This window comes from Cotesia typhae, unplaced genomic scaffold (genome assembly GCF_013202065.1).
Source record: "Cotesia typhae breed Kobodo isofemale line unplaced genomic scaffold, CoteBio_Ctyphae scaffold_91, whole genome shotgun sequence".
In the NCBI taxonomy this organism is placed as follows: domain Eukaryota; kingdom Metazoa; phylum Arthropoda; class Insecta; order Hymenoptera; family Braconidae; genus Cotesia; species Cotesia typhae.
This window is the reverse complement of record NW_027423781.1, coordinates 4,065,490-4,076,373: the sequence shown is the minus strand read 5'-3', so window position 1 is coordinate 4,076,373 and position 10,884 is coordinate 4,065,490. Positions and strand designations below refer to the sequence as shown.

The window sequence follows — 10,884 nt, the reverse complement described above, 5'->3', positions numbered from 1 at the left end:
TTTGATAATCTTAAAAATTTCTACTAACCATATAAATTATTATCAAGAAAAATGGAAAAAAAAAACTCACGAGAAGAAATTATTAAGAACTATTTTTTTTTTCCAATTTTTTTTAAGTTAAAAAATCAACTTAAAAAATTTATTTTTCTTTCAAAAATTATTTTATTTTTAAAGTAAAAAAAAACAAGTGAATGTTGACGGAAATTTGATCATAATTTTATGATCAGAAAGAAATTAGTTTCTTTTTACTGTAACAAAATTTTCTTCAGTAAAAATGGTAAAATAAAAATACTGAAATTAACAAACATCTGTTAATTTTTGGGAAATTAAAAAGAAATGATTTAATATGAAATAATGAAAAAATATTACATATAGAAATTAAAAAGAATTACAAGCGCAAAATTTTTAATAATGTTTTTTTTTATCATCAACTTGTCATAAAACCAAAAAAATTATTGAAAATTAATATAGTAGACATTTAATTTTACAATTTTTTTATCAAATAAATGATGACAAAAAAAAAATTGACATGTAAAAATTTTTAAAAATTATAAATACAATTTTTCAGAAAAAATTTATTTGTTAAATAAAATTAAAAAATCTTCAAGTGACTGTTTACGTAAATGTCATAAAAAATTATCAGCTGTGTGCTGATTTTAGTATTATAAATAAGAAAAAAAAAGTTATAATTACAATTTCCCAAAAATATTTACCTAGCACTAATTTGATTAAAATCAAAATATGATCAAGAGAATTCAGTATGATTGACAATATTGAAGTTAGCGGTCAGCTGTCAATTAAAAAAATTTTTTTAACAAATTAATTACAATAAAAAAATGCTTCTAAAAATTTTCACTTGTAATTTTTATTAATTTTCACATGTGAAACTTTTTAATTAATTTCTTTCTTTAATAATTTAATTGCTATAAAATTCTAAAAAAATTTTTAATATCTGTCAACTTCAGTGTTATAAAAAATTTAATTAAAACGTTCAAAAATTCAAAAAAAAATTTTTAAAATTGACATGAAAATTAACTTAGCAGATAGTTGATAATTTTAAGAATTCTTGTAACAAATAAATTATGGCAAAAAAAAATTGACATTTAGAAATTTTAAAAAATTAAAAATGCAATTTTTTAAAAATAATTTTTTGGAACAAATTTATTTGTTAAAAAAAATTAAAAAATGTCAAGTGACAACTTACTTTAATGTCATAAAAATTACATATAGTTTTTCAAGTTTTTTACAGGTATAATTTTTTTTTTTTAATTATTTAATTGAAATTTTTTCAATAAAAAATTTCTAAAAATTTTGAAATGTTGGCTAACTTCATTTTCATTTTCTATTATTATTGTTAATAATATATTGAATGTTTGAAATCGATTATTTGAAAGTCGATTGATCAAATGAAAACGGTGCGCAACAATCGATAGCTAAGTTCTGTCTTGTCCTCAGTTTCTCAGTTTCAATAGCTAACTTCACCTCCTAAAATTGTTGTAAGTGTACAAACCGGTGTGTAATTTCTAATTGTACCATATTTTTCCTGACGTATGTTACAAAATATCAATTTTATAAATTCATTTACAATAACGAATTACCGTAAAAAAACTAAAATTCGAAAGAGAAAAAAATTATCTCTATAAATATAATAATTATTTCGGTAATTAAATAATTTTGTACAAAAATCTAAATACACGCTAGACGCTTATGTTATATATAAAATACATGAATTTAATACTTTTTTCTGCTATAAATTCACCGAAATTTATTTATATAATCGTGTAGTTGTCTTGTAAAAATAATTTGTGTTATTTTTAACACGCATGGTTAAATACGTTTATGATTTATCTTTCCGTACGCCAAGTGTCAATATCAGTTAAGAATTCAAGTTCATTTTTTTTTTAATTATTTTTATTTAATTATTAAGAATGGGTAAAGCTAAGAAAGGAAAACGTTCTGGTAAAGACAATGATATGTAAGTGTAAATTTATTTATTATATTTTTAAAATATAACCAAAAAATTTAATAATAATATTTATAGAAAAATAGCCACATGTTTTCATCAATTAATTCTTTATTTATCTTTAAATAAATTAGTTTTTTAGGTAGAAATTTTTGTTACAATTAACTTTATATAATTAAATGAACAAATAATTTATAATTGTGATGCAATATAATTGGCAAGAGAATTTATTTATTTAAAAAATAAGAAAAATATGTTATATGATGATGCAATGAATTTCATGATATGTAGCCAATAAAATTGAGGTTACAAAAAGGCGCTGATGTTGGGTTCAACTTAAACATTAGATTTTACAAATTATAAATTTTTTATATCAATTTTTTTCTGCATTATTCACAAATAATTAATTACAAGATTTTTATTTACTATAGTAGATCAAGTCTTTAAAAATTTGTTCATAATTCAACTGTCAGATTTCTGCTGCTGAATGAAAGAACTAATTTTTTTTTAATTTTTAAAAAAGTCTCCAAAAATAAAAAATTACAATTTTTATACTTTTAATTTTCTTGAGATATAATACATTAAATAAAATTTAGAAGTTGAAGTAATTGCTTTCAAGTGGGAATCACACTATTTTTTCCATGAAATTATGATTAAATTTTTTTTTAGAATGTCAAATTGTTGACATAAAAAATATTTGTAAAAGTTCTATAAATTTTAAAGATTTTTTTCTCTAATTAATTTTTTTATATGTTGAATACAAAAAAATGGAATAAATTGCTTGATTTATTTAGATAAACTTAATTAGCTATTTTGTTTTGGGTAAGTATATAATTTTTATCAACATGCTTGAAAGCAAATTCAAAAAAATTGTTTCGTACTTTTTCATGATTTTAATATTAAATTTTATGGCTAAAAAAAGTTTAATTTTTACTTCCAAGCAATTACCAAATAATTTTTTTTTGCAATTTTTGGTTCAGATCCATCAATTTAAAAAAAACATTCTAAGTAAGAATTTCCTGTTTATATTTTTTTTCAAGACATTAAATAAAAAATACTTAAACTTGAAAAAATAAATAATTAGTTCAAAAAATTGGATAAAATTTTGTTAATACAATAACTAGAGATTGAAATCACTTATAATTGATACTAATTTAAATAACAATTTATGGCTAAAAAAATTGTATAATGTTGTATATTGTCGATTGGCGTTTTTACCTAATAAATAAATAACAATAAAAAGGATAATTCCTACTTTCAAGGAATAACCAAATAATTTTTTTTTTTTTTCAATTTTAGGTTTAGACCCATTAGTTAAAAAAAAACATTCTAAGCAGGAATTTCCTGTTTTTTCACATTTTTTTTTTCAGGACATTAAATAAAATTTTAAATAAACTTCCATAATAAAGTATTATGATAGTTGACGGTAGCTACTTGAAAAAATAAATAATTAATTGGAAACATTGGCTAAAATGTATGAAACTGAAGTTAGCAGACGTCTAAAAATTTTTAATTTTTTTTTATTAATTAAATTACAACTAAAAAGATATTTATAAAAAATTGTATGTGACAATTTTTTAAAAATTTTTTTTAAGTGGAATTTAAAAAAAAAAAAATTTCTAAAAATTTTGAAAAGTCGGCCAACTTCATTTTCATCTAAAATGTTGTTAATACAATTACTAGAGATAAAAATCACTTACAGTTGATGCTAATTTAAATATTAATGATATATTATTGATTTATAGGGATAGCGATGTTGATATTGATGAGCAGTCGGTAGCAAGTCAAGATTCCAAAACAAAGTCATCAAAATTATCGGTTAAAGATAAAAAGAAAAAGAAAGATGAAATTGATGATCTAGCTGATGATTTAGAAGAGCTAAAAGTCGACAAAAGTAAAAATAAAAAAGGTAAAAAAAGCAATCGTAAAGCTTATGAAGATTCTGGTGATGAGTTAATCAGTTTATCAAGTAAAAATGTGCAAAAAGGTAAAGATAAAAAGGATAATGAAGATATTGATAGTGATTATGAAGTTAAAGGTAGTAAAGGAAAGAAGAAAAATCAAATAAAAAAAGGGTTTGCTGCATTAAATTTAGATTCTGATAATGACAATGATGAGGATAATGATAATGATGATGAAGAAAAAGTTACGGCTAAGCCTAAAGGAAAAACAAAGAAAAAGAAAGGAAAGAAGGAAAATGATTTCGATGATTTTGATGACGATGAAAATGAACGTGTTAATATTAAATTAGACGAGGATGACGGTGATGATAGCTTAACATCTGCAGCTAAGAATAAAGTTAATAACAAGAAAAATAAGAAGAAAAAGGATGACGATTTTGATGATGATAACACCAAGGTAAAAGGAAAAACGAAAAAAGGAAAGAAAAAGTCTTCATCTGATGATGAAGATGATATCGTTAGTAAATCTTCCAAAAATAAACCAGGTTTGTTGTTTGTTTTAATTTAGGATTCTTAAATGTTGATATTTATCCACAACTCAATAAATTGCACTTACACTGAATATTTTAAGGGGCATAACCAGTGTGACAGCCTAAAAAAAGGCGATTTTTAGGAATTAAAATTTAAAAAACTTCTGTATGAATTATTTTAAAATTTTAAGGGTATATTAATACATATTTTCAGAATATACATTAAAATTTTTGAAGAAAAAAATTAAATATTTTCCGAGTTAACGGTGATCTCCGACGATGCTAAAAAAAAAGGTCCTCCACCGTTGAAGTGATTCCAGCCTTCTCCATGGATGAAACTGAAGAAAAAAAAAATTCTCGTTAAACAAGAAGATGTTGTTTGTACAATGACTCTCGGTCGAAAAAAAAATCAAAAATTGACAAAATAGCGGCGTTTTTTTAAAAAAAGTTGAATTTTACTCAAAATTTTGGTCGTTTTTAGCCTGCTAAAATTCGATTTTTAATCTGATCAAAAAACTGGAAGGTCAATGTATGGGCAATTATATACAAAACATGCAGAAAAAAAAATTAGTAGTGATCGGGTCATTTGTCTTCGAGTAATTACTCCAACAAATTTGAAAAATGCGTTTCGAGAAAAACGGGTTTAAAGATGAAATGATCTTATTCTAACTGCCGAGCGGCTACTCTTTAAATGACTGAAACTCAAAAACTATTTGAGATATCGATTTTAAATTTTAATATGTTATTTTTAAAGGTATAACCTTTCGAAATATAGAAAAAAAAAACATCGATATTTTCAAAATTTCACACTGGGTGTGACCCTTAATCAAATATTTTAAAATTCTCACTTGAACACATTTTCTTTTCAATTTTTTAATTTCACGCTCTATTCATTAATCAAATTTTTTTTTACCAGTTACGAGTGTCTTTGCTTTATTGAACGTGGAAGGTGAAGATGATGATGATGATCGTGATGACGACGATGACGATGACGATAAACGTTCTCAAAGTGAAGATGAAGAAAAAGTTGTAAGTAAAGAAAGGCCTAAAGGTAAACAACAAAACACGAAAAATCAAAATCAAGAATCTGCGCAAAATAAAAAAGGAAAAAAAGGTATTGTTTTATTTTATTTAATTTTTTTTTTAATTAAGGGGTTACATGAATTTCCTTCGGGAAAAATGGCCTATTTTCAAAAAATTTTTTTTAATAGAAAAAATGAAATATTTTATTCAAACTTATTATTGTCTTAAAGATACATGTTTAATAAAGAGTTATTGAAATTAAAAATTCTGCTAATGTGACGTCATTTCCGGTGAGCCCTCGGAAAAAAGATGCGTTCGCGTGATCAGCAGAACTCTTAGCAGGATTATTTAAAATGAAAAAAAAAATATGTGCTTTAATTAAGACTTCAAAATAGGTCATGAACCAAGGAAAAAAAATAAAATGAAAATTGGATTTTTGGCAGAGGTTTTTACAAAAAAATTAAAAATTTGGCTAAAATTTCGCGGAATTTTTTTTTAAATGGTTGTAATTAAAAAAAAAAAAAAAAAAAAAATTTTTTTCGTTAAAGACCTTGTAAGTTGTATCTTGAAGACTTGTCTAATTAAAACCGAGAATTACTCGGTTTTTTCTCGAGTAATTCTCGAGAAATTTTGGGTACCGTCTTTGAAAACATAGTTTTTAGAAAAACGCGTTTAAAATTTTGAGTGACAATATAACAGCGCCTTGAGCGCGCGACTTTTTAAGATTGTATCTCCGAAAATATTATTTGGATCGATTTGAAATTTTAGGACAATATTCTAGAGATGTTGTAGATTCTAATAAGACAAAAAAAATTAATTTTTTGACATCGTGAAATCCATGTAACCTCTTAAATTGAATTATTAATAAGAACAAAAAATATTAATTAATTTTTTTTTTTTAATTATTACAGGAAAGAAAAAAAATGACAGCGATGATGAAATTGAAAGAGTTTTAGCAGAGTTAGAAATGGAATACTCAGGTAACAAAAAAGTCGAAGCTAAACCTGTTCAAGATGACACTAAAACTGAAGAAGATAAAGACGGTAAAGATGAAGGCGAAGATAAAGATGATGATAAGAAAAAGAAAAAGAAGAAAAATAAAGCGAAAGGTAAAGATGATAAAGAAAAAGATCAAGAGATTTCAACAAAAGTTGAAGAATCAAAAGTTGTTGCTGATGATGAAAAGGGTGACGATGAAAGTGGTACAGTAAAAACAGCTGCACAAAAGAAGAAAGAAAAAAAAGAACGTGAGAAAGCAAAAAAATTAGCACAGAAAAAAGGAGTAAGAATTAAATTATTTTAATCACGATTTTTTTTTTTTTTTTAATTTCGATATATTTGACTTAATGTAAATTTTATATTTCAGGAACAGCCCAAAAAGCCACAAGCAGAATCTGAGCAACCCGATGCTGAATCATCTCAACCTGCCGAAGCTGATGAAGAGCTTGACGATGATTCAAAGAAGAAGAAAAAATCAAAGGAAGATTCTAAAGACAAAGGTAAAGGGCTTTCTAAAAAAACGCTAGCTCAAATGCAGGCTGCTCTGAAGCAGTTGAAGGAGGATGAAGAGCGTGCTAAGCGAGAAGAAGAAGAACGAATTCGCCAGGAAGAAATACGTGAGCAACTTCGTCTCAAGCAGCTTCAAGAGGAACAGGAACGTAAAGAAAGGAAAAAGTTGAAAGAAAAGCAACGAAAAGAGCGCTTGAAAGCTGAGGGTAAATTATTAACGCCTAAACAAAAACAAGAACGTGCTCGTGCACAGGCTATGCTTGACGCTCTTAAAGCTCAAGGTCATGAAGTTCCTGATAAAGGAGATAAAAAAGCCCGTCGTCCTCCACTCGGCTCACGTCCACGGCTTAATAAACTGAAACAGTCTAGTCAGGATAATAAAACTGATAATGATAAACAACAAGATGATAACAATAAAATTCAACAGGTTAAAGATGACGACAAAGAATCATCTAAGAATTCAAATGAACAAGTCCAGCTTGAGATTGTCGACTTACCAGCTAAAGTAAGTGAAGATGTTGGAGAGATTAAAGACTCATGGGATGTTGATTCGAGTGAAAATGATGAAGATGATAAATCTGAGGAGACAAAAGAACAAAAATCTGGTAAAGTTGATATTAAATCTACTAAAACAGTGTCCTCTAAAAAAGCGGAGAGTGAGGAGAGTGAAGAGAGTAGTGAAAGTGATGAATCTGATGATGATAATGAAAGTGATGATAGTAGTGATAGTAGTGATGATAACGAAGATAGCATTGATGATAAAATGACAGACGCCGAAAAGAAAAGAGAAAGAGTGAAAATGAGAATCGCTAATAAGCGTATTGAAGCCGAAAAGAAAAAGACAATAGATAATTTGCGTGCTGCAGTTGTTTGTGTACTTGGTCATGTCGATACTGGTAAAACTAAAATTTTAGATAAATTAAGAAGGACTAATGTTCAGGATGGTGAAGCTGGTGGTATTACACAACAAATTGGAGCTACTAATGTGCCTATTGACGCTATCATTGATAGTACCAAGCATGTTAAAGGGGTAAGATTTTTTCATCATTTTTTTTTTTTTGTTAAAGTTGGGAATTTTTTTTCATTTTAAAAACTATTGTTTGAAAAAATTCACCCAAACTTTATTTGGCAAATACCGTTGAATAGTTGATAACAATTTTGGAATGGAAGACAATCTAGGTCCTACCAAAATTGCAACTGCGTTATCTTCCAACTGGTGCTTTATTTTATTGATAAATTTTATACTAATTTTATTTTTATTTGTAAATTTACAGATTGCTGATAAAAAATTCAAACTACCAGGGTTATTAATAATCGATACACCTGGGCACGAGTCATTTAGTAATTTACGTAACCGTGGATCATCTCTCTGTGATATTGCAATATTAGTTGTTGATATTATGCATGGATTAGAGCCACAAACAGTCGAAAGTATTGGTCTTTTAAAAGAAAAAAAGTGTCCATTTGTTGTTGCCTTAAATAAAATAGATAGGTAATTATCCATTATTTTTTAAGTTATACTTCTTTTGGTGCGTTTGGATGAGAGTGAAATTGATGAAGTTGGCCATCGAATATAATTAAAAAATATAGATTTCTTTTACTGACAAAATTAATTCATATACAGACTAGTCGCAAAATATCCAACGAAACGTTTTTATTTTCAAATTCGATAGAAACACCATTTTAATATAAAATATATTATTCATAAGTATTTATAATCGATTCTAAAAAATGGTCAATTAAATATTTTAGTTTTTATTTAACTTGGTAATAATTTCTTTTTAATTAATATTTTTTAAAAAATATAATAATTTCATGAATTTAAATATTTAAACTAAAATATAAATATTATAGTACTTATTTTATTTAGGTATCTTTTTATTGAGTTCATAATTTTTTAATACAGACTGAATCATTTTGTTTATCGAATCTAGTAATTCAATCTATATTTTTTTAAATTTATTTTATAGACCATTTTTCTAATTTTCCGAAATTTTATTAGAAACAAAATGTAGTTAATATTATTTTTGAAAAAATATTAATTAAAAAAATATTATCACTAAGTTAAATAACGAATAATGAACTATTTTATAAAAAACATATATTTTAAATAAATAACTAAAATATTTTATAATTCGCGTAACTAATGCTAAAAAGGCGCATCTCAACATCTACGCCCTTTTGGCTCTGCAGAGCCAAATAGGCGTATAAAAAAAATTTTTTTCACTCCAACTAACCCAAAAATGTTTATAACATTTAGATCTGTAAGAAAAATGGATAAAAAAAATTGTCTTGTATACGCCCTTTTAGCTTCAAGACAAAAAAATTCTAAAGCCAAAAGAGCATGTCATTTTTTTAAAATCATAATTAATTATTAGCCTTAAAAAAAGAAAAGTTATAACACTGGTAAAAATAATAACTCTTCTACTCATTTTAATTGAAGAAAATATGTATTTGATTAAAGACGAAACCAAAATATCAATTTAGCTAAACACTACTCCGACGCTGTCTCCATTATCATTATCTTTTGCTTCTGAAAGTAAAAAATAATAATTATATATTGCTTGTAAATCTAAACTTTGAAAAAATATTTAATGTGATATGATTTTGTAATTCATACAATTAAACATTATTCATTACACTTTATCAGTAGAGACATGATTATTGGGTCGATAAAAATTTTGTTATTGAGTCAAATACATTTTTCTTCAAATGGAATGTTTTTTTTTTTTTTTTTTTTTTTTTTTTTTTTAAATTTAAATCCATATTTTTTTAAATAAAATGAGTTGAAAAGTCATCATTTTTACCGAAGTTATAACTTTTTTTTAAAGGCTAATAATTAATTATGTTAAAAAAAAAAAAATTATACGCCTGTTTTGCTTAAAAATTTTTTTGTCTTACAGCCAAAAGGTCATATAAAAAAAAAGTTTTTTTATTAACTTTTCTTACAGATCTGAGTGTTATAAACATTTTTAGGTTGGTTGGAGAAAAAAAATTTTTCTTACACTCCGCCCTTCTGTAGAGCCAAAAGGGCGTAGATGTTGAGATGCGCCCTTTTGATATTAGTAACGCGAATTATCAATTTTAAACTATTGATACTTGTCAACTCCAAAATTAGTTAATTCAGGAAAATGTCAAATAATATTTAATTAAATTTATATGATAATTAATGATTTTACATTTATACGGTATAGCTAAATTTTTACTATAATAAAACATTTTTGATTGTTTGTAACATTTTTCTTCGATCAATTTAGCATTTTTGTTTTTTAATTTTTTTTCTTATGCCAAAGAAGTATAACTTCTGACGCGTGTACATAAGTACACACACCATTTTTTTTTATTACCATCCAATAATTTTCATTTAATTCCATTTAAATAATTTTATTATTTGTATTGTTACTTCCAGGTTATACGATTGGCAAACAATGAATCGTAAAGATATACAAGATATAATAAAATCTCAAACACAAAATACACAACTTGAATTTGAAAGACGAACAAACGAAGTAATAGGACAATTCGCTGAAAAGGGATTGAACGCTGCGTTGTTTTATAAAAATCCTGATCCACGTAATTATGTGTCTCTTGTACCAACGAGCGCTATAACTGGTATGATACTTTTATTAAAATTTTTATTACAACATATTCCGATTGTTTATAAGTTTTTTTTTCTTTTTTTTAAGGCGAGGGTATGGGTAATTTGTTGTCATTGATCGTTGAATTCAGCCAAGGTCCATTAGCTAAACGTTTAATGTACAGCGAAGAATTACAAGCAATTGTTTTAGAAGTTAAAGTATTGCCTGGACTCGGTACAACAATTGATTGTATTCTAGTCAACGGATCACTGAGAGAAGGTGATACGATGATTGTCGCTGGTACTGATGGCCCTATCGTTACTCAAATCCGTTCATTACTTATGCCGCAACCACTTAAAGAATTACGTGTTAAGGTAAAG

General features: G+C 25.6%; 1 protein-coding gene and 1 long non-coding RNA gene across 2 annotated transcripts in view; one reads left to right on the top strand and one right to left on the bottom strand.

The window, feature by feature from the left end:
- Positions 1-10,884, bottom strand: part of LOC141537566 (uncharacterized) — a 143,293-nt gene that overhangs the window by 4,631 nt on the left and 127,778 nt on the right. The gene's annotated exons all lie outside the window — the stretch shown is intronic.
- Eif5b (eukaryotic translation initiation factor 5B) overlaps positions 1,508-10,884 on the top strand; it is an 81,904-nt gene continuing 72,527 nt past the window's right edge. The window contains exons 1-8 of the mRNA XM_074258603.1: positions 1,508-1,975; positions 3,709-4,409; positions 5,311-5,508; positions 6,329-6,699; positions 6,784-7,956; positions 8,201-8,418; positions 10,336-10,538; positions 10,613-10,878. Coding sequence (XP_074114704.1) covers positions 1,929-1,975; positions 3,709-4,409; positions 5,311-5,508; positions 6,329-6,699; positions 6,784-7,956; positions 8,201-8,418; positions 10,336-10,538; positions 10,613-10,878 — 3,177 coding nt within the window. The 5' untranslated portion in view covers positions 1,508-1,928. The remainder of the gene's footprint in view (positions 1,976-3,708; positions 4,410-5,310; positions 5,509-6,328; positions 6,700-6,783; positions 7,957-8,200; positions 8,419-10,335; positions 10,539-10,612; positions 10,879-10,884) is intronic.